The sequence below is a fragment of the Stegostoma tigrinum genome, chromosome 12 (assembly GCF_030684315.1).
Source record: "Stegostoma tigrinum isolate sSteTig4 chromosome 12, sSteTig4.hap1, whole genome shotgun sequence".
NCBI classification, from domain to species: domain Eukaryota; kingdom Metazoa; phylum Chordata; class Chondrichthyes; order Orectolobiformes; family Stegostomatidae; genus Stegostoma; species Stegostoma tigrinum.
Window position 1 is genome coordinate 77,181,204 of NC_081365.1, and position 24,051 is coordinate 77,205,254.

Genomic DNA, 24,051 nt, shown 5'->3' on the forward strand with positions numbered 1-24,051 from the left:
TTGCCTCCCCTTCTATCCTTCCTATAGCATCTATAACCCAGAACATTGAGATACCAGACCTGTCCCTCCCTGAGCTATGTTTCTGTGATAGCTGTACTATCCCAGTCCCGTGTACCCATCCATGCCCGAGTTTATTTGCCTTACCTGCCAGTCCTCTTGCAATGAAATAAAGGACCCTTGTTGAATTTCTGCAGTGCGTCTTGTAGATAGTACACACTGCTGCTTTCGCCTGGATGATGTCAAGTTTTTTCTTTGAGTTGTACTCATCCAGGTAGGTGGGGAGTATTCCATCCATCACACTTCTGACTTGCGCCTTGTAGATAATGGGCAGGCTTTGGGAAGTCAGGAGATGAGTTACTCTTTACGGTATTCCTAGCCTCTGACCTGCTGTCATAGCCACAGTACAGTTTCTGGTTGATGGTGAGGGATTCAGAGGTAGTAAAAGAATTGAATGTCAAGGGAAGCTGGTAACATTCTCTCTGGTTGGAGCTGGTCATTGCCTGGCTCTTGTGTGGTGCAAGTGCTGTTTATAGTCATCAGCCCAAGATTGAACAATCTTGAGGTCTTTTGGCTTGCGTGCATGAACAGCTTCAGTATCTCAAGCATCGCAAACGGTGCTGAACCTCCCTGCTTCTGACTTTGTGACAGAGGGAAAGTCATTGATAAAGTTACTGCATTTTGTAGAGCCTAAGGAACCTCCTGTAGAGATGAGCTGGAGCTGGCATGTGGGTCAGTGGTTAGCACTGCTGCCTCAAAGCACCAGGAACGCAGGTTCAACCCACCTTTGGGTGACTGTCTGTGTAGAGTTTGCACATTCTCCCCATGTCTGCATGGGTTTCCGCCAGGTGCTCTGGTCTCCTCCCACAGTTTAAGGATGTTTAGGTTAGGTGGATTGGCCATGGGAAATGCAGGGATAAAATAGGGGGCATGTGGGTTGGATGCTCTTTGGAGAGTTGTTGTGGACTTGTTGGGCTGAATGGCCTGTTTCCACACTGTAGGGATTCTTTGAAATGACTGTTTAGCCCAGGGAAATCAATCTTTGTGCAACGAATGATTCTGGAGAATGAGGTGAATTATGTGCATTAAGTGTCATTAGGACAATATGAAGGGGTAGTGATCGTTGTGTGATTGATGTCAAAAAGCTCCAGACATAGATGAAGTAAAAACAGAACATCTGAAAGCTTTGGAGAAACAGAATTCGAACTGGTAAGGGAAATTTGTGATCAAAAATATGGTAAAAGAATACATTGCAAGTGATTTGAAATACACATTTGTCAAGGCAATCTCAAAATCTCAAGGCAACGGAGTGCAATCATTTCAGCTTATGAGTCATCTTATTAAAATGATCTTTAAAACATAATAAAGAGGAATAATATTACTTCTTGAAACAGAAATTGGTGTCTGACGAACAGGTGCACAATACAAGGTTGACCGAGCGACCAGAAACAAAATATCTACTGCGTGGTTGTTTGCAAACAGGGGAAGAAGGTATACAGCAGAGCTTCCCAGTGACTGGATTAAGGATCTCTCCTTTTTTCTGATAAATATTACGACCTGAGTAAGCACAGGACAGAATTTAGATACAACTGATTGCACAAAACTCGGGTGCATTGTGAACTGTGAGTAGAATAATCATAAGCTTCAAGAGGACATAGGCAAACATGAGAACAAATGAAATGTAACAGTGAAACATGAAGTGATACATTGTGGTGGGAGGAATGAGGAAAGGCAGTATGAAGTAATTGCTCTTATTTTATAGGCTGTGCAGGAACGGAGGGACTGGGCTACTGTGCACGAATCATAGTAGATGGAGGATTTAGTTAAGAAGGAATACATGTCCCTGGGCTTTATGCACATGGTATTAAAAGAAGAGAAGCAAAATGGTTCTGATGAAACTTTATAAAGTTTAACATTGTGTCCAATTTTGGGAACTGCACTTTTGGAAGAATGTGAAGGCCTTCAAGAGAGTGCAGCGAAGATCCAGAATGGTTCCAGAGATGAGGAACTGCAGTTGCGAAGATAGATACCAACGGCTCTACTTCCTCAGAAGGCTAAGGAAACTGGGCATTTCCATAAGAATTCTGACCAACTATTACAGATGCACCATAGAAAGCACTCTATCCAGATGCATCACAGTTCGGTACAGCAACTGCTCTGCCCAGGACTGTAAGGAACATGGCCCAGTCCATCTCACAAACCAACCCTCCATCCATTGACTCCTCCTATACTTCTCGCTACCTTGGAAAGGCAGCCAATATAATCCAGACCCCTCCCACCCCAGTCATAATCTCTTCCAACATCTTCCGTCAGACAAAAGATACAAAAGCTTAAACACACATACCAACGGATTCAAGAACTGCTTCTCCTACATTGTTATTAGACTTCTGGGTGGACATCTCAAATTTTAAATTGAATGTTGATCTCACTTTTTGTGCACCTTCTCTGTAGCCGTAACATTGTATTTCCCATTTGCTTCTATTACCTTTATATGCTTTGGATGGCATGATCTGCCAGCATTGCTCGCAAAACAAACCTTTTCACTGTACCTAGGTACACATGACAATAATAAATCAAATGAAATCAAATCAAAAGATTTAGTTGAGGTGTTCAAATTTGGGAGGGGTCTAGACTGAGAGGATAGAAATTGTTCCCACAGCAATTGAGAATCAAACAGCACTGATTTCAACTTAGAGAATACCATTTATTTTTCTTTCTCTCTGCTAAGGAAGATCTTTATGGAATGTAACTAAGAGTTGAAAACCTTTTCAATTGAAGGAATGATTTTCAGGTTCACAAGTCCGACTTTAAGTCAGGACATCCTGTCAATGGCTAAGGAATCAAAGGTGGCATGAAAAAAACCTTAAGTGTGCTGCCTGGGGATGGGCTGAAGGCTGATTCAACCACGGCCTTCAGAAGAAAATTGCAAAATTGTAGCAGAGATACAGGAAAAGGCAGGAGAGTGAGGCAAGCTCTTGTAAACAAGTGTCACAGAAACAATAGGCCAATGACCTCCTTCTGTGCTGTAATTTTTTTCAGTAATTCTACTCTCTCAGTGTGGCAATCAAGATCAGCGCAATTTAGAGGGAAGGCTGCAACTGGGTTCAAACGGAAGAAGGAACGAGGGAGGAGATTAGCAGAGGAGTTGGTAGAGATGGGGTCGGAAAATGTGGTGGATGATGAAGGTGGGGATGGGACATTAAGAGATGGTGATACCAGGGAGATAGGTGAGTGGGAGAGGGGTGAATGAAGAGGAAAGGAAAGAGAGTTTGGGAAGGCAGAGGGACACATGGCACAGGGCAAGAGGGAGAAAGGGGATAATAATGAGGAGGTGAAAAACAAATTCGGTGACATTCAAGTACGACATTTCCATATGTGAGAGAGACAGGCACTGCAGTAAAATGTCTATGTCCTTAAATGGAGTTTGCATGGATGCTGCCGACCCACATCACTTGTGCAATATAGTTGGCACATGAGTGTTTATATATGTATGCGTGCAATACACTTATACGTCACAGTACAGAGCTAACATTGAAGGATATTTAGACAGAAATCTTGGCACATTGCACTAAAGTACATCATCCAAAACAAAAGCAAAAATCTGAAAGTAATAGCAGTAAATTTGAAATCTGAAGTAAAAATAGAAAGTGCTGGAGAAACTCAGCAGGTCTGGTACCATCCAGCGGACAGGGAGAAATAGAGTAAACATTTCATTCATCATCTACAACCTCATCTATAATCTCGCAGGGAACAACTACTGATATAAATATACAGAAAACAAATAAACCATCAGACGAAACTCTCCCTTAGGCTTGCGTTCATTTTTGGATGTCCAGGTGAAAGATCACTCTTCCTTCAAATTTCTCATAGGGGTTGTCATTAATGATTCCTGGTCCATTAATCTTGCACTGAATTTCAAAGTGTCTGTTCTTTTTCAGACTCAGGAACTTGACTGCAACTAAAGGATTGGTGTAGTTGGGCTGTAAGAAACAACATTGCTCATTATATTTGATTGTTGAAGGGCAGGAGGAAAAGCATCCACAAATCTTTACAAGATTGATAGAAACTCCATACCTGAGGCTGTCTCCCATAGTAAGGAAAATACGACAGGTCAAAAGTACCATTGTCAGGATAAAAGACCACATCTCCAATGCTCTCTGGGTAGGCGTGCTGTCATTAGAGAACAGAAACTTTTGATTTACATGCCTTATACTGCAAATTGATTGATTACAATTTGAAAAACTCATTTCTGAGGTATTAGATTTACGTAGAGTCATAGAGTTGTACAGCATGGAAACAGACCCTTTGGTTCAATTCACACATGCTGATCAGATGTCCTAAACTATTCTAGTCCCATCTGTCAGCATTTAGCCCATAATCCTCTATATCCTCCCTTATTCATGTACCCATGCATTTGCCCTTTAAATGTTGTAATTGTACCAACCTCCACCACCTCTCCTGGCAGCATATCCCACACTTACACACCATGGTCTGTGTGAAAATGTTATCTCTTGGGTCCCTTTTAAATCTTTCCCCTCTCACCATAAGCCCATGCCCTCGAGTTTTGGAGTCCCCTACCCTGGGAAAAAGACCTTGGCTTTCCATCCCTGATCAGATGGACCAATGAATGGCAGATGGAGTTTAATTTAGAAGTATAGGAGTTGGGATGTCATGTTGCAGCTGTACAAGATATTGGCTAGGCTGCTTTTGGAACACTGCTTTCAATTATGGACTCTCTTGTATCGGAAAGATGTTGTTAAACTTGAAAGGGTTCTGAAAACATATAAAAGGATATTGCTGGGTTTAGAGGGTTTGAGCTATAGGGAGAGGCTGAATAGGCTGGGGCTTTTTTCCGTGGAGCATCAAAGACTGTGGGGTGTCAAAGCAGTTTATTATTCCCTTGTGCAATGCTATAGAAATTTGGCCAGTGTTCTTTGATGCAAGCAGTATGTCCTCAACTGTAAACTGGTCCCATATATTGGATGGGAGCATGCTCACTGGGGGGATGGAACCAAGTAGCAGCTGACAGAAAACAGAATGGAACTCACTTCACAAATAGTGGCGTTGGATTCAAAGCTATTCAGAACATTTATAAAGTTCTGGTTAGGTTTTCAACAAGAGTCTCCGTCCACATTTTTGAAAGGGCGTGAGGGGTCCTCAAGACGGCACAGATTGGAATGACCAAAGAGGTTTGGGGATGAAAGATTTTAGTGACGAGGTTAGGTTAGATAAACTGGGGTTCTTTTCCTCAGTGCTAAAGAGATTACGGAGACTTAGTTAAGGTGTAAAAGATTAGGACAGGGTTTGGATAAGGTAACAGAGAAAAGCTGCTTCAGTTAACTTATAGAACAAGGACTAGAAGACATATATTTAAGGTCTTAGGCAAGTTATAAGGTAAATGAGAGAAGAACATTTATTTTACTCAATGACCTGGAACTCTGTGTAAGTGAAGGTAGTGGAGGTGGACACTTTGAAGATTCCATAAGCATTTAGACGGACTCTTGAGGAAAATAAATTTGCAGGGCTCTAGGTACGGAGTGAGGGAGTGGGACTGACTGGATTGCTGTATAAAAGGCCAGCATAACCTCAAATGAGCAAAATGCCTTCTTTCTTTGCCATCATCACTCTATGACTAATGCATGAAACTCTTTGAAGTTGAGGAACTGGTCAAAGGCAAATTCTTGGAGTGAAACAATTTCTCTGATCCTTAGCAAATGTCCAGATAATAAGAGCAAGGTCACTGAAGTAGCCAGGGATATTGCTTCTGCAACAATAGCCTACAGAGGTTTTCAGCAGCAAGTTCATTAATCACAATGTAGCGAGATCTCGGTAAGTAACTAACAAACCGCTGGCTGTCCTTAATGAACAGCAACACCAAAAAATGCAAGTGTTGCAGGGACGTGGGGTGAGTTGGACTGGCTGGACCTCGACTTGACTGAGAATTGAGATTGCATCAGGCCTAGTGATTATAGCAGTCCGAATAGGTCATGCTTTGCTGGGAGACAGTTACAACGTGAGCAACTTATCATCGCTTCCAATGCATCAGCTCAACCTTCAGAGGAAATTAATGTTTGACAACCAGGATCACCAGACTTTAGTGGGAAGAATCAGAAAGCTCCTGGGAAAATAAGAATCTGAATGTGGCAGGACGGCCAACAGATCTTATGGTACAGATTTACAAATCATAAACACGGTGGCTCAGTGGTTAGCACTGATGTCTCATTGTGCCAGGGACCCAGGTTCGATTCCAGCCTCATTCTCCCCATGTCTGCGTGGGTTTTCTCCGGTTTCCTCCCACAGTCCAAAGATGTGCAGGCTAGGTGGATTGGCGATGCTAAATTGCCCGTAGTGTTCAGGGGTGTGTAGATTAGGTAGGTTATAGGTGGATGGGTCTGGGTGGAATGCACTGAGGGTCTGTGTGGGCTTGTTGGGCCAAAGGGAATCTATGATGACTCTATGATAAACTGTAGCAGCGTCAACTAACAAGACCATATTGAGAGAAAACAGCCCTCTCCCATTTCTAGAGGAAGAGAACTGAAAAACAGAGGTGTGATAAGTGTGAGATTGAAACTGCATTTGACTGAGTCTGGCTTTAAAGTACCCTACAAAACTGGAGCCAATGGGAATCAGGGTAAAACTCTCCGTTGGTTGGAGTCATACATTGGTTTAAGTAGCCCAGAAGCATTTAGAGGACTCCATCAAGACCCCCCAGAAGTGGCAGCAGGAATCTCACAAGGAAACAAGATCTAATAATGCTGAGCTGTGAAGTGAAAGCATCTCTCTGGAATAATAGCACCCTCTAAATTACTGTATCAAATCCATAACTCTTGGTGGACAAATGCTCCCTGACTATGGCACTCACCAGAACACCACATGTAACATTTGGGGTGGTTCCATTTCCAGGCAAATAGTTGATAATCTGAAAGTTCAATAAAAAAAAGTTAGTTCAGCTTCATTGTGTTTAGATCATCATTGAGCTGTGTCAAATTTCAGATGGTCCAGCTACTTAATCTGGCCACTTAGGGACCGTGTGCTCCTGAGATGCTGCTTGGCCTGCTGTGTTCATCCAGCCTCACATTTTATTAACTTAGGGACCATGGTTCAATTGACATTGCTTTACCCTTTATGTCGAAGGAGTCAGAATCATAGTATATTCAAGGAGACCCTTCAGCCCATTGCACCTGTTGTGATGATACTATGGCTTTTAGAGGTGTATTTGGTCCTGGTATCTTTCTAAGAAAAGTTATGACAGAGGTACCAGACAGTCTGCTCCAAAGTCAATAAAGTAAACCGCTCTGTGAGGCCTTGTGTTTGTTTTATTTTTGAAAGTTGAAACAGTAGAAGCAGCCTGATTGGGTGGGGGAGAGCTCCCTTAGAACCAGGATTTTCAGTTTTCATTTTTAGTGGCAGTTGCTGGGGTCTTGAAGCTGGATGTGGAAGCTATTTTTCTTCTCTCTGTTACAACTATAAGCTGGGGTTCTCTTCTTAACTGTTAGAATTGCATGTGAGACAATCTATTTTACTGAATTTGCCTTTGCCAAGGGTGTATTTATGGGATGTTACTTTATTAGAACAGTTACTGGTTGGTAGTTGTACAATCTATTATTCTGTTGAGTTTTTCCAATTTTGTTTTTCTTTATTTGTTCACAGGATATGGGCAGCATTTATTGCCCATCCGGGTTTGGAGTCATATGTAGGCCAGACCAGGTAAAGATGGCAGTTTCCTTCCTTAACGGACATTAGTGAATGAGACGGGTTTTTTTTAAGCATCGACAATGGATTCATCATCCTCATTAGACTCTTATTTTTAGATATTTAATTGGACTCAAATTCCACCATCTGCCACAGTGGGTTTCGAACCCCGGTCTCAGAACATTATTTGGGTCTCTGGGTTAACAGTCTAATGATAATACCACTAGGCTATCACATCTTCAATAAATTGAGTTAAATTATTCCAATTTCTTCTTTCTTTTATGTGTATTTTAACTATAGTGTGTGAATAAAGTGTGTTCTGCTTCAAGGCTGGTCTGGAATGCAACACCTGGCACTTGCCTTTAAATTAAATAAAGGTTAGGGTATAGGCTATATATTTTGAGGGAGTTTGGTCTGATCCACAACACTGTGACCACTTACTATACCACTTTTCAAATAATTCCTCTTTAGGTAATAACTCAATTCTCTTTTGAAAGCTACAACTGGCCTGCCTCAGCCACACATTCTCAGCGAGTGCACGTTCCAGACAGTAACTACTTACCATACACTTCCCTCTATCAAACCTTCTCCTAACCTTCTCTTCAATGAAACCAGCCCCAACTTTTCTGGCTGATCCATAAACAATTGAGCTTCCTCTTCCTTTTAACCATTCCCATGAATCTTTATGGCACCCTGTCCAATGCTTTCACATTCTTTTCAAAATTTTATGCCCAGAACTGGATGCAATATTCTATTGTGGCCAAATCATGCTCTTCTGTGAGTTTATCATAACTTCACTGTTATTGCAGCCTGCGTCCATATTTATAAAACCCAGGAGACTTTAAATGTTATTAATCACTTTCTCAATCTGCCTTGTCACTCACATTTCTTCATCCTGTTTATTTTGTATCCTGTCTACTTGTTCTTGCAACAAAATCAAGAACTTCACGCTTCCCTATATTACATTATACACCATATTCAAGAATTGCAGCTTCCCTACTCTTATCACACTTTTTAATTGACCTCTTTAACATTAATGTTGATCTCTCTCTGCACCTTCTCAGCAGCTGTAACTTTGTATCCTGCACTCTGCTCTGTTACCCTTTTGCACTCGCATAGTAAGATCTGCTTGGAAAGCATGTAAGACAACACTTCTCACTGTACTGCAGCACACATAGGAATAAGAAATCAAATCAACTATTAAATTGAATTTGCCACATGAACACCTATTCCACCAGCCGGTCAATGAAGCCCTTTTGAAATTGATGCCTATCTTCCTTATAGTTCACAGTTTGTGTTATCTGCAAATTTTGAAATAGTGCACCATTTACCCAGTCTAAGTCTGAGATCAAGATAAAAACAGAGAGGTAACACCAGTACACCAGTGACAATTTAGCATTTCTCCAGTCTAAAATAACAACCCACTCAACACTGGAGGAGAGGCAATGGCCTAGTGGTATTATCCAGAAATGTTTTGGATCTGGTGACCCTTCCCTCGTTCTGAGCCATCACTCACCATTGTATTCAGATCTGGTTGGAGACTGGGAAGCATTTAGAGGACTCCATCAAGGCCTCCCTGCTCTTTCTTGACTGCCTGGTATTGACCCTTGCCCCCTGTGCCAGCAAACTGTTCAACTGTGAGGAGTAAGCTCATCTCTAAATGGGAGATCAGTGGCACCCCCCCTCCAGAGACGAGAGCCCAGTGCAGTGCAAGGGAAACGAGTCCTGGAACAGCATGAGGGGAAGTGAGTTCCGGAGCAGTGCTACTTACCTTGGTGCAGCTGAGTGCCAGTGCTGTGTGTGCCGGAGGCTTGGAACGGAGCAGGACAATTGTTGGACTGGGGTCTGGCACAAGCTGTCAGACTACACACTGGTCTGCTGCTGTTTGAAGTTCTTTACCAGGCTCAATTGTGAATCCTTTATCTATGTTACAACTATCTTGTTTCTAACTTAATTTTTAGATGCTGTAAGTAATGCTACTACTTTACTTTTTATTCCTCTTTTGTTTCCGAGATACATACCAAGGTAGTTATATCTCTGAGGGTGCTATTAAAAGCAGCCGTTGTAAAGACTTTTCATTGGATTCCCATTCTTCCGTACTGGAGTACACGTGACTATAAAGGATATCCTATTCTATTCTATATCAAGGCTGAAACTCCAGTAAGTCCTGAGGGAGTGCTGCACTGTCTGACATACCATCTAGCAGGCGAGATATTAAAACAAGGCCCTGTCTTGAGTGGAAAAAAATCCAGCAACAATTTCTAAAGTAGAAGTCGAGAGATGTCCTCAGTGGTCCCAGTCAATATTTATCCCTCAATCACACCACTAAAGTAATGGAGTATTACTGCACAGCATGAAGTCTGTTGGCTCAGCCTGTCCACCCTGATCATCAGTACTCATCTATTCTGATCCCATTTCTCAGCACTTGTACCTTGAAGCTTCTTAAATGTCTTCCCACTTTTAACACTCTTTCAGGCAGCTAGGTCAAGGTAGCCACCACCCTCTGAGTGAAAGTGTCCCTAACTCCCCTCTAAACATCCTATCCCATTCCTTAAATCTATGGCCCTGTAATAAGGGGAAACATTTGTTCCTATCAATACAATCAATGCCCCTCATACTACGGTAGACCTCAATCATGAGCCTTCTCAATCTTCTCTACTCTAAGAAAAACAGCGTACGTAATCTCTCCTTGCAACTGAATCACTCCATCCTGGGTAACATCCTGGTGAATGCCCTCCGTACCTCTCTACAGCAATCACATACTTCCTGTGGTATGGTGACCAGGACAGCACACAAGTCTCCAAATGTGGCCTCACTAACAGCTCCATCATAACATCCTCACTCTTGTATTCAAAACATCTTGACAACATAAATCCTTTGAATCATAGAAACCCTACAGTGTGGAAAGAAGCCATTTGGCCCATCATGTCCGCGCCAATATTCCAAACAGCATCCCAGCCCTGACGAGACTGCACATCCCCTGGACACCACAGGCGATTTAGTCTGGAGAATCCACCCTAAACTGCACATTTTTGGACTGCCAAACCCATGCAGACACAGGGAGAATGTGCAAACTCCATACAGACGGTCACCCAAGGCTGGGATCAAACCCAGCTCCCTGGCACTACAAGGCAGCAGTGCTAACCACTGGGTCACTTTTGCTCACTTACCTTATTGCTGTCCATGTAAGCTTGCCATGGTTACATTAGCTACCAGGTTTCCTACACTGTGACTGTGACTGTGACTGCAATTCCAAAATGCTCAAGCGGATATGCAGTGCCTAGTGACAGCTTGACCCTTTGAAAGGTACTAGGTAAGCGAAAGCAGACATACCCGATTCATGCGGATTAAGATGCAGGGCTGGCCAGCTTTGTATCCGAAAGTGGGGTCTTCGAGCCCAGAACAGTTCTTCAGCATCTCTCGAGTAAATTGGCAAGCGTACTTGGAATTCGGTCCATATCCTGATTGGATGGTATAGTTACCCATGCTGCAGTTCCGGCTCGTTTTGGCCTGGATAGATTCATTATAGGCTGAAAGGTGGGAAGACAGGGGTCAGAGCTAGAGAAGATGATTCGGTGGTCAGCAGATACAGCCAGAGAGTAGTAAAGATGTACAGCATGGAGAACACCCTTCGGCCCAACTCGTACTTGCTGACCAGATATCCTAAATTAATATATTCCCATTTGCCAGCATTTGGCCCATATTCCTCTAAACTCTTCCTATACATATGCCGATCCAGATGACTTTTAAATGTTGTAATAGTACCAGCTTCCATCACTTCGTCTGGCAGCTCATTCCATACACACCCTCCACTATTCCATACACACCCTCACAAAGGCATTTTACACTTACGTGAGGAATAAGAGAATGGTCAAAGAAAGAGTAGGGCCGATCAGGGATAGCATAGGGAACTTGTGTGTGGAGCCTGAGGAGGTAGGGGAAGCCCTAAATGAGTTTTTTGCTTCTGTCTTTACGAAAGAAACGACCTGTGTAGTGAATGAAACCTTTGAAGAGCAGGTGTGCATGCTGGAATGGATAGAGATAGAGGAAGCTGATGTACTGAAAATTTTGTCAAACATTAAGATTGACAAGTCGCCAGGCCCGGATCAGATTTGTCCTCGGCTGCTTTGGGAAGCGAGAAATGCAATTGCTTCGCCACTTGCGAAGATCTTTGCATCCTCGCTCTCCACTGGAGTCGTACCTGAGGACTGGAGAGAGGCAAATGTAATTCCTCTCTTCAAGAAAGGAAATAGGGAAATCCCCGGCAATTATAGACCGGTAAGTCTCACGTCTGTCGTCTGCAAGGTGTTAGAAAGGATTCTGAGGGATAAGATTTATGACCATCTGGAAGAGCATGGCTTGATCAAATACAGTCAACACGGCTTTGTGAGGGGTAGGTCATGCCTTACAAACCTTATCGAGTTTTTTGAGGATGTGACTAGTAAGGTTGATGAGGGTCAAGCTGTGGATGTGGTGTATATGGACTTCAGTAAGGCATTTGATAAGGTTCCCCATGGAAGGCTCATTCAGAAGGTCAGGAGGAATGGGATACAGGGGAACTTAGCTGCTTGGATACAGAATTGGCTGGCCAACAGAAGACAGCGAGTGGTAGTAGAAGGAAAATATTCTGCCTGGAAGTCAGTGGTGAGTGGGGTTCCACAGGGCTCTGTCCTTGGGCCTCTACTGTTTGTAATTTTTATTAATGACTTGGATGAGGGAATTGAAGGATGGGTCAGCAAGTTTGCAGACGACACAAAGGTCGGAGGTGTCGTTGACAGTGTAGAGGGCTGTTGTAGGCTGCAGCGGGACATTGACAGGATGCAGAGATGGGCTGAGAGGTGGCAGATGGAGTTCAACCTGGATAAATGCGAGGTGATGCATTTTGGAAGGTCGAATTTGAAAGCTGAGTACAGGATTAAGGATAGGATTCTTGGCAGCGTGGAGGAACAGAGGGATCTTGGTGTGCAGATACATAGATCCCTTAAAATGGCCACCCAAGTGGACAGGGTTGTTAAGAAAGCATATGGTGTTTTGGCTTTCATTAACAGGGGGATTGAGTTTAAGAGTCGTGAGATCTTGTTGCAGCTCTATAAAACTTTGGTTAGACCGCACTTGGAATACTGCGTCCAGTTCTGGGCGCCCTATTATAGGAAAGATGTGGATGCTTTGGAGAGGGTTCAGAGGAGGTTTACCAGGATGCTGCCTGGACTGGAGGGCTTATCTTATGAAGAGAGGTTGACTGAGCTCGGTCTCTTTTCATTGGAGAAAAGGAGGAGGAGAGGGGACCTAATTGAGGTATACAAGATAATGAGAGGCATAGATAGAGTCGATAGCCAGAGACTATTTCCCAGGGCAGAAATGGCTAGCACGAGGGGTCATAGTTTTAAGCTGGTTGGTGGAAAGTATAGAGGGGATGTCAGAGGCAGGTTCTTTACGCAGAGAGTTGTGAGAGCATGGAATGCGTTGCCAGCAGCAGTTGTGGAAGCAAGGTCATTGGGGTCATTTAAGAGACTGCTGGACATGCATATGGTCACAGAAATTTGAGGGTGCATCCATGAGGATCAATGGTCGGCACAACATTGTGGGCTGAAGGGCCTGTTCTGTGCTGTACTGTTCTATGTTCTATGTTCTATGTTCTATGTTCTATGTTCTATTCACGTGAAAATGTTACCTCTCAGGCCCCTTTTAAATCTTTCCTCTTTCACCTTAAACCTATGCCCTCTAGATTTGGGCTCCCCCTCCCCCACCCCCAGGAAAAAGACCTTGGCTATTCATCCTGTCCGTGCCCCTCATTTTATAAACATCTACAAGGCCATCCCTCAGCCTCCAACATTTCAGGAAAAATAGCCCCAGCCTATTCAGCCTCTCACTGCGGCTCAAACCCTCCAACCCTAGAGACACCCCTGCAAATCTTTTCTGAATCCACTCAAATTTCACAACATGTTTCCGGCAGCAGGGAGATTTAGAACTGAATGCAGAATTCCAATAGTGACCTAACCAATGTCCTGTACAGCTGCAACATGACCTTCCCAACTCCTTAACTCGATGCATTGACCAACAAAGGTAAGCAGATGATACAGTGTGCTGGGCGCTTAGAAAGTATGTAATGCATTTGGGGCAGCATGGTTTACAGGGAGCGCAGGGTGTTTTAACAAGAAGGAAAGTCCTGGTTACGGTCTGATACATTGTTTGAAAGAAGATCAATGGTCAGTCTAGATTGTAAGGAGCAAGATGATTGGAAATTCCCCCAGTTCACCCTGACCCATACCCCGGTGTGCTTTACAGGCTAAGGAAGTACTTGAAGGCAAGGTAGAAACGGATTCAATTGTAACTTTTAAATATGCATTGGATAAATACACGAGCAAAAAAATTTGCAGGGTTACGAAGTCTGGCTCAAGGCTTGGCATCAGCTGAATCACAGAATCAGCACAGGACAAAATGAGGTCATTCCACCCATCATGTCTGTGCTGGTTCTACAAATAAGTGATTCACTTAGCACCACTCTCCTGCCTTCTCCCTGTAACTCTGTCCAAATCATTTTCGCAGATAACAATCTGTTCAAACCGAACCTCCCTCCACCACACTCTCGGGCAATACATTCCAAACCCTAACTACTCATCATATGACAACGATTTTCCCCATGTCACTACTGCTTCTTTTGCCAATTATTACAAATGTGGGTCCCCTTGTTTTCAATCCCTTTGTCATGAGGGACAGTTTCTCACGACGTCCAGACCCCTCATGATTTGGAACTCCTCCATCAAATTTCCACTCGACCTTCTCTTCTCCGAGGAGAACAGTCCCAACTTCTCCAATCTATCTTCATCACTGAAGTCCCTCATCCCTGGAGCAATTCTTGTCAATATTTTCTGCGCTCTCTCCCATCCCTTCATCTGAAAAAGTGTCATGCTCAAACCTAAATTCTCCAGCTGAGGCTGGTCATTGCTGAGCCAAAGGGCCTGTTCCTGAGCTGCTTTGAAGGGTGTAAACCAGATGGACCCTGATCATAGTGTCATACAGTCATACAGCAAGTCATAAACTAGTCCCATTTGCCTACACTTAGCCCATATCCTTCTAAACCATTCCCATTCCTGTACCTGTCCAAATGTCTTTTAACTGTTGTAACTGTGCCTGCAGCTACCACTTCCTCCAAAAGCTCATTCCACGTGTGAAGCACACTCTGTGTGAAAAAATTGCCCCTCAGTTCCCTTTTAAGCATTTTCCTCTCACCTTAAAATGATGCTGTCTGGTTTTGGACTCCCCTATCCTCGGGAAAAGACCTTTGCTTTTCATCTTATCTATGCTCCTCATGATTTTATAAAGCTCTATAACGGTCATCTCTCAACCTCCCATACTCCAGTGAAAAAAAATCCCAGCGTATTCAACCTCTCCTTTTAACTCAAATTCTCCAGTCCCAGTAACATCCTAGTTGTGAGGGACTAGATTTTATCTTAATTAAATTCAAAAGGCCACAACCAATTCAAGTGGAGAATTGCAACAGGTCTTCTGAAAGTCCTTGAGACTGAATATATTATGTACATGGAATGAGCTGTCAGAGGAAGCCACAGAGTCATAAAGTCATACCCCGCCGAAACAAACCCTTTGCTCCAACTCAGCCATGTCGACCAGATATCCCAATCTGACCTAGTCCCATTTGTCAGCATTTGGCCCATGTCCCTCTAAACCCTTCCTATTCATGTACCCATCCAGGTGCCTTTTAAATGCTGTAATTGTACCAGCCTCCACTGCTCCCTCTGGCAGCTCATTCCATACACACACCACCCTCTGTGTGAAAATGTTACCCCTCAGGTCCCTGTAAAATCTTTCCCCTCTCACCTTAAACTTATGTCCTCTAGGTTTGGACTCCCCCACCTTGGGAAAAAAATTTGCCAATTCAACCTAGCCATGCTGCTTATGATTTTATAAACCTCAATAAGGTCACCCCTCATCCTCCAACACTCCAGGGAAAATAGCCCCAGCCTATTCAGCCTCTCCCTATAGCTCGAACTCTTCAGTTCCAATATCAATGAAGAAATATATTGCTTACCTGATAACAATGTTCAATTTACTCTGGATCACTACATTTGTATATCGTTCACATTTTTCAAATAAAGTGGGAGATGCAGGGGTAGTTGCAACATTTGAAAGATATTTCGACGAATAGGAATGGTTTAGAGGAATATGGGCTTAATGCGTGAAAATGAGCCCAGTTTAGTTTGGGAACATGGTCCACCTGGACGAGTTGAGCTGAAGGACCTGTTTCCATGTTGTATGAGTGTACGACTCTATAACTCTATGAAAAGAAGAAGGCTACAAGTCAAACAAAGATGATGAATCCATAGATGCAGCTTTGAGCTTGCTTTCGTGGAGTGGAGTAGCCCTGCACCCACTCCACTGTTTGATGGGAGTTGCATGCTGTCCCACTCTGTGTCTATTCAGTGAAGCTTATGTATGAAGAAGCAGCCCAACGGCCAATCTCCCACTAGTGGCGGTCAGGGATTCAGTCATTTCTCCAGGAGCTTTCTGAATTTTTGCCCTCACACCCATTATCGTTCCCTTTCCCTTTAATTGTTCGCAACTCTTAAACGTTGTCTCCTCCAAGCAATTCTCCTCCCCCCACCTCACTGGTGTCACTACACACACCCACCACCCTCCCTGACAACTATATTTATACCCGGGCTCGTAGAAGATTACACAAATGAGAATAGGCTCAATGGTCGAGCCCACCAGCTCTTGGGTTTAAGGTGAAATGGGAAAAATTTTAAAGGGACAACATTTTAATGCAGAGGGTGGTGGGTGTATGGAATGTGCTGCCAAAGGAAGTGGTGAAAGCTGGCTTAATTACAACAGTTAAAAGGTATCTGGACAGACATGTGAATAGGAAGGGTGTAGAGGGATATGGGCCAAATGCTGGCAAATGGGATTATATTGATTTAAGATGACTGGTCAACGTGGGCAAGTTGGACGAAAGGGTCTGTCTCTGTGCTGTACAACCCTATGACTCTATTCAGGTAGGTCTGAAAATGGCACAAAGCAAATTAAAATGAGTCAAGGGCTCAATGGAGTGGGCGGCCTCCTTCAGAGCCATAATGGCTTTAACAGTGACTCTGAACGTGACAATGCAAAGCAAACATCTCCTCAATCTCAGTCCGATAACAAGTCAGCAAAAAGAGCTGGAATTAGATAGGCATGAAGGAAAAGTTCCTGAAAGGATCACTCAGGTGGATGATGTGTTGAGTTGAAAGAGGAGAAGAGGGTCTGGTATAGGGAACAACAGAGTGAGAGACCGATTTGTGTATCTGCCCCTTATGGTAGGACAGTGAAGAATGTGTTAAAGACTAGAATTGAGTCCATAGGAGGAACACACTGAAAGAGAAACTGAATGTAAAGACTTGGTATCATATGTACGTCCATGAATGGTGCAATCTAAAACCAAGAAAACACTGGAAGTCATATCAGATATTTTCCTAAAATTAACCAAGACAAAATTAATCCAGATTTCCAAATGCTTATACTAAATGTAATATTGTCCTGTATCGAAATACTGACAGAGTTCTGTGCATTCATTCCTACCTGAAAGAAAATGCTGAAGAGTGTTGACATAATATTGCCAGGACTTTGGATTTGAGATATTAAAGGAGATCTTCAAACCTCTCGGCTCCGGTCGTATTGTCACACCTAAAACAGGGCACAACTCAAATTTACTGCAGAGTTGCAGAGGCAGTATTCACAAAGGGAGCAAAAAGCATCAGAAACAGAGAAAGGTTTACAATGTGAAAACATCGATCTATCGATGTGTCCATTTTGTAGGAGAAAACAGGATTTAAAAGGTTTGCTAATTTTCATCGGCCCTTATTCAATTATTTTGGTCTAAAGTAATTTTCATTTGCATTTTTTTTAATGAAGATAGAGAAACGTTTTACCTGTAAGAAAAATATATTATACAGCACAGTGCATGATAGGAGAATGACAAACACTCACCTTGATGAACATTGTTGAACTTTTTATTTTACTTGTTTATTTTTCTACTTTATACTAAAAAGGATTTTAATATTGAACTGCTATATTTCCTTATTTTTCTACTTTCTACCTAAGATTTCATACCTTGACATAGTGCTGTGAATGGCAACATTGTAAACTTTTCACTGTATTCTTGTATCCCTGTAAAATCAAATTCTAATTCTAATTCCAATTCTATTTCTAACTCTAATTCTAATTCTATGACATAGGACAAACAGAATGTGATACACAGGGCTAAGCAATCCCGTAGCCAACTAATCAGATCTGTGCTCTACAGGCCTGCCACATCCAGTCGTGAATGGTGATGGACATTTAAGCAGCTCACAGAAGGAGGAGGAGGCGCCACGAATATCCCCATCCTCAGGGATAGGAGAGAGCCCGGCACATCAGCAAAATTCAGCTGAAGCTTTTGCAACAATCTTCGGCTAGGATTGCCGAGTGGTTGATCCATCTCGGCTTCCTCCAGGGATCCCCATTATCACAGACATCAGCCTTCTGTCAACTCAATTATTTGTACATGATCTTGAGATATAGCTGAAGTCTCTGGGTAATATGAAGGCTGTGGGGCCTTGCTACATTCTGGCCAGAGCGCTGACAACTTGTGCTCCGGAACTAGCCACACCCCTAGGTAATCTGTTCTAGTGCAGCTATAACACCAGTAATTACTGAAGTGATGGAAGGGATAATCAGCAGTGCTATCAAGTGGCACTCACTCAGTTACAGCCTGCTCACTGACACTCAGTCTGGGTTGAGCATAAAACATTCAAAACATCTGCTACTGAAGCAGCCTGTACTGCAGGGACCATTCCCCCCGGGATACCCTGGCCCTGTCTTCCTTCTCTCCCAACATCACCCCACTGCCCCACAGTGCCTTCCCCTAAAAATGCCATAGGTGTAACACCTGCCCATTTACCCCCTCCCTCCCCAGTTTCCAAGGGCCCAAACGTACCTTCCTGGTGAAACATCTCTTCACCTGCTGCTCACACAATCTCGTCTGCTGCAACCACTGCTCACAATGTCATCTCCTCTAGAGAGGCCCTTTGGTTCTCCAAGCCTGTGCCAATTCTAATCCTTATTTAGACCCTCTACTTATTGTCAATCCACAGTTCCTAAACATCTGTTCACCATCCCGCCACACCACCCCCCCGCCTCATGTGTCTTATCATCATATGCCTTAAACATTGCTAATGTGCCTGCTTCCACCTACCTCTGCTGGCAGTGCATTCCAAACACCATCACCCTCTGTGTGAAAACGTTTCCCTGCACTTCCCTTCTCACCTCGAGTCTGTGCCCTCTAGTAGTTGACCTTTCCACTCTGGGGAAAAGCCCCTCACTGTCCAGCCTATCTATGCCTCTCATAATTTTGTAGATCTCTATCAGGCTGCCCCTCAGCCTCTATCTTTCCAGGGAAAAGAATCTGAGTTTATCCAATTTCTCCTCATAACTAAAAACCCTCCAGACCAGGTAACATCCTGGTAAACATTCCCTGCACCCTCTCCAAAGCATCCAGGTCCTTCTGGCCATGTGGAAACCAGACTGCATGCTACATTCCAAATATTATACAGCTTTATTACATAACAGAGAGAAGCAGAGTGAGACAGACTGATTGTTGCACACAGTTCGCAATCAGACCGAGGCACACTGTTACACAAAAGTATTTACAGATCTCACCTGGTGATTTCAGCTGGTCTTGGTAGGTTGGTGTATAGGGATCCGTTGTGGTCAACAGCAGAAAGAGAGCCAGTGCAAACAATGCACACATTACAACATAGAAGGCTCCGTAGTATAGAATGATGAGAACTGGGGGAAGGGTAGAGATGTTATATCAAAGACATACATCACAGAAACAGTCCATTCAGCCTGGCCATGACTCGCTTCTCTAGACGAACCTCCCCCAGCCTTCGGGTCCATTTTCATCATTTTAATTCTTTATTCCCTTCTCACTTATGCCCTCATTCAAACTCCAACTTCAGTTGAAATTCCACAATCCCCATGAAATCCATTAGAACACAACACTTCCTGTTGCACTGGCCGGGATTTTTGTGATTACAGGCATAGCAGAACTGTGGACATTCAATGTTATCAGCGTGTGAAATGGATAGCAATTTCAGCCGCCAGCACATTCTCAGTTAGATTTTGTAAATTGCTGTCAGTCACAGCCTGCTCCTTTGCTGCATTCACTGAGTTACTCACCCCTGAGGCAATCAGCGTAATATCGATATTCAGCATTAAACACCCTGTCCAAGCTGCACCAAGCGCTGAAAAAGTTTCTCAATCTCTCAATGTTCTTTGCACCAAAGAAACAGGCCCTTGAGCCCACCGTATCTATCACAAGCACCAAATTACGTTGGCCCCATTCACCTGCACTTATTCCATGGCCTACTAGCCCTGACATTTTAAGTAAAAACCGAAAGAACTGCGGATGATGCAAATCAGGGACAAAAACAAAAGTGACTGGAAAAGCTCAGCGGGTCTGGCAGCATCTGTGAAGGAAAAAACAGAGTTAACGTTTCGGGCCCGGTGTCCCTTCCTCAGAACTCACCGGACCCGAAACGTTAACTCTGTTTTCTCCTCCACAGATGCTGCCAGACCTGCTGAGCTTTTCCAGCAACTTCTGACATTTTAAGTGCTCATCCAGATGCTTCGTAAATGTCATGAGAGTGCTTATCTCCACTGCCCTCTCAGGCAACACATTCCAACCTCTAGGGGAGAAAACAATTTTCTCAGAACTCCTCTAAACCGTTTCCTCCGCACTTTAAATTTATGCCCTCTGGTCTTAGACATGTCTGCCATGGGGACAGAGTTCTTACAAATTACACTCTCATAATTCTGTAGTCCTCAATAAGATCCCATCCTCGACTTCCTCTGCTCCACAGAAAACAAACCCAGTCTATCCTTTCTCTCCCTTATAACCGAGACTTTCCACCACTGGCAACATCCTGGTGAATCTCCCCTGCACCTTCTCCTGTGTAATCATGTCCTTCCGATAGTGTAGCTCACTGGGTTCCATCTGTGGCCTAACCAATGTTTTATATAGTTGTAACAAGACTTCCTTTCTACACTCTGGCTAATGAAGGTAAGCATCCCATCTACCTTCTTCTATATTATTCCACTCAAGCCATACACAATGTTGAGGTATAGCTCCTCACCTTCCAATGGGTTTTTAGCAGGTTTCTAGACTCAACAATGAGTTCAACAATTTCAAACTTTTAATGTCTGTTCCCCCTTTTGCTTCCTTTCTTCGGTTCTGTCTGGCCTCTCTGTTGTTGGACTGTAGCCATACTGCTATTCATATTTCTTATGGTCATACCTCTTGTTTCTTCAACCCCCCTCTAGGCGCACCGTCTCCTTTCAATGATAATAAATCTTACTATCTTTCAAATTTTCCTCTGAGAGGTCATCCGTCTGAAATATTAATTTCACTTCTCTGGCTTGCTAAGAACTATCGACATTTTCTGTTTTTTATTTTATATCTCCAGCATCCACATTATGTTGTTTCCAGAAAGATTCATTTGAATGAGCTTTTCAAGGACTTACCAATTTATGGTTATAGCTAAACCCCTCTCTGGCCCTGACACACTAACTTTGGAAATCCGTGTCCAACGATAAACATTCTAAAGATTTTTAAAATAATAATGACTTTTAAAATGTTTAATACTTCAGATTCCACTATTATCTGTCTATGATCTATCCAGTGACAGTCTTCAACCTTCCTAAAAGGATTTCAAAAAAACAGACAACCTGTGCTTTTAATTGTATCAGAGATAATGGGAACTGCAGATGCTGGAGAATTCCAAGATAATAAAATGTGAGGCTGGATGAACACAGCAGGCCAAGCAGCATCTCAGGAGCACAAAAGCTGACGTTTAGGGCCTAGACCCTTCATCATGATGAAGGGTCTAGGCCCGAAACGTCAGCTTTTGTGCTCCTGAGATGCTGCTTGGCCTGCTGTGTTCATCCAGCCTCACATTTTATTATCTGTGCTTTTAATTCCCTGGTTTGTTTTACAAAAGATTTTCGTTCTTCATTCTGATTCTCAGTGAGCCCGTTTTCCAGTCAACCACACATACTCTGTGGTTTGTACTGGGATCTCACTGCCCTGTTCTCCCCTCACTGACAACAGGTGGTTCTGGGATTTCTATGCCCACTCTCCCCTTGCCGACCAGTAGGTGGTGTTGAAATCAAATATGTCACAACTGGGGAAAGGATACCTTCTAAATATTTGTGGTCAACTTTCTCCAAAGTTATGGCCAGCAGTGTCCTAAAACTGGGTGACTAAACTTTTTCTGATGAAGGCCCGAAACGTCAGCTTTTGTGCTCCTGAGATGCTGCTTGGCCTGCTGTGTTCATCCAGCCCCACACCTTGTTATCTCAGATTCTCCAGCATCTGCAGTTCCCATTATCTCTGACTAAACGCAACAGGCTATTATTACACCAGAGTAAAAACAAGATAAAGAATAGTTCACTTCCAAAAATGGCCCACAGTCCAGCAGCAAATGAACTTTCCACATCAAGGATAATGGAGCAGAATTATGCTTGAATGGGCATTGGGTGACATAATCAGTCCTTATAATGTTTATAAATTGTTCTTATCGTATCTCCCTACCTATCTGTTACCTTTACACTTATTAAAACTACAATTAGGGTGCTGATACTCAGAATCACAACCCTTCCTTTACCCAGCAAAGTCTTTTAATTAATTCTGGTCAAATTTCTAGCTGTGCAGAATGGATTGGAGGGCAAATATATCTGAAAGGTTCTCAGAAAAAGAGTTACTCTTTGGAATGTTAATCATGGGACACAGATTTCCAAAGTTAGCGTTTCAGGGCTAGAGAGGGGATCTAGCTATGACTACAAATTGGTATGTCCCTAATGAGCCATTTATAAAACCACTGCACTTTCCAGCAACACTTAGACCACAGTGTCTGTACTCATGCTCCTACAGCAATCCATTACCAATCCCACTGCCCCACCCTCTCCTCAATCAATCTCAGCAAATCAGTCTTTTTTTCTCCTAAATTCCCAAGTATCAATCCCAAATATATCCCTCTGTTTGACTCCCTACCATTGCATCAATTCCAATTCTAATCCCACGAACTCATTCTCTCCCCATAACCCTGTATCAATCCCAAACTCTCCCCAAAGTCCTGTATCAATCTAAAACTATTCCTATTCCCTCTCCATAGCTTTATATCAATCCCAAAGTAATTCATTTGTCTCACTCCCTCCCCGTAGCCTTGTATCAATTCCAGACTAATCCCCTGCTGCCCTGCTCCCTCTCAATAGCCCTGCATCAATCTCAATCTAATCCCACTGCCCTGCTCTCTCCCTACACTACTCTATCTATACCAAATTAGCCCCACTATCCCACTCTCTCTTCATAGCCCTGTGCCAATCCCAAACTGACCCACTGCTGACAAAATAGCTGTGTAATCTCAATTTCCAAATTGTCAACCATATTTCTCTTCCCCAGTATTATCCTGGTGAATCATTGGCCACAAACATATCACTATTATTGAGTCATACAGCGTGGAAACAGACCCTTCGGTCCAACCAGTCCATGCCAGCTATATTCCCAAATTAAACTAGTCTCACCTGCCTGCACTTGGCCCACATCCCTCCAATCCTTTCCTATTCATGAACTGATCCAAAAGTCTTTTAAACATGGTAACTCTATCCACATCCATCACTTTGTCTGGAAGTTCATTCCACACATTCTGTGTAAAAAAGTTTCCCCTCGTGTCCTTTTGAAATGTTTCTCCTCTCACCTTGAAACATGCCCCCTACTTTTGAACTCCCCCACCCTAGGGAAAAGACCCTCTTCATTCACCTTATCTATGCCGCTCAACCCCCGAACTGCTAGCCGACCAGCGTTTAGAATAAACACCTCATGACTTGTCTCCTCCTCTCGTAACTTCTGCCCTCAAAGAATTTGCGAACCATTTTTGCCCGAAGCTGCCCAATCCCATTTCACGCTGTTGAGGGTCCGACCTACCCCACTTTCCGGGTGTCCGTCCCATGAACTCCTTTGTGTCAGGATTCCAGACAAAGCGTTTGAATTCTTCCATGCGTTGATTGCAAGTCTTCTTCTCATTGAAAGTTGCCATTGTTCAAATCTCTGTGGGTTGACAGTCCAAATGGGGCAAAGTCAAGTTTGTTGCAAAACGAGTGAAATCGTTATGGGGGGGCGGGAGCACCGAGCAATCCTCTTATAGCAATGACGTGGTGCCACCAAACTGTAGCCAGGGACGTAAAGCACAGCTCAGAGCATTCCTAAGATATCAGCACTGTTTAGATTAGTGTAAATGGATCAATAGCTATGCTACTATGAAGTGACTTCCT

The 24,051-nt window shown here is 43.3% G+C and overlaps 1 protein-coding gene across 1 annotated transcript; it reads right to left on the bottom strand.

Moving 5' to 3' along the window:
* Window positions 1-1,315: 1,315 nt before the first annotated feature.
* LOC125457175 (potassium-transporting ATPase subunit beta-like) lies at window positions 1,316-24,051 on the bottom strand. The gene is made up of 7 exons (XM_048541041.2): window positions 23,705-24,051; window positions 19,381-19,509; window positions 17,263-17,367; window positions 11,023-11,219; window positions 6,860-6,916; window positions 4,072-4,167; window positions 1,316-3,977 (listed from the first exon to the last, which is right to left on the bottom strand). Exons 1-7 carry the CDS (start codon window positions 23,814-23,816, stop codon window positions 3,816-3,818), a joined length of 858 nt encoding a protein of 285 aa, XP_048396998.1. The 5' UTR covers window positions 23,817-24,051; the 3' UTR covers window positions 1,316-3,815.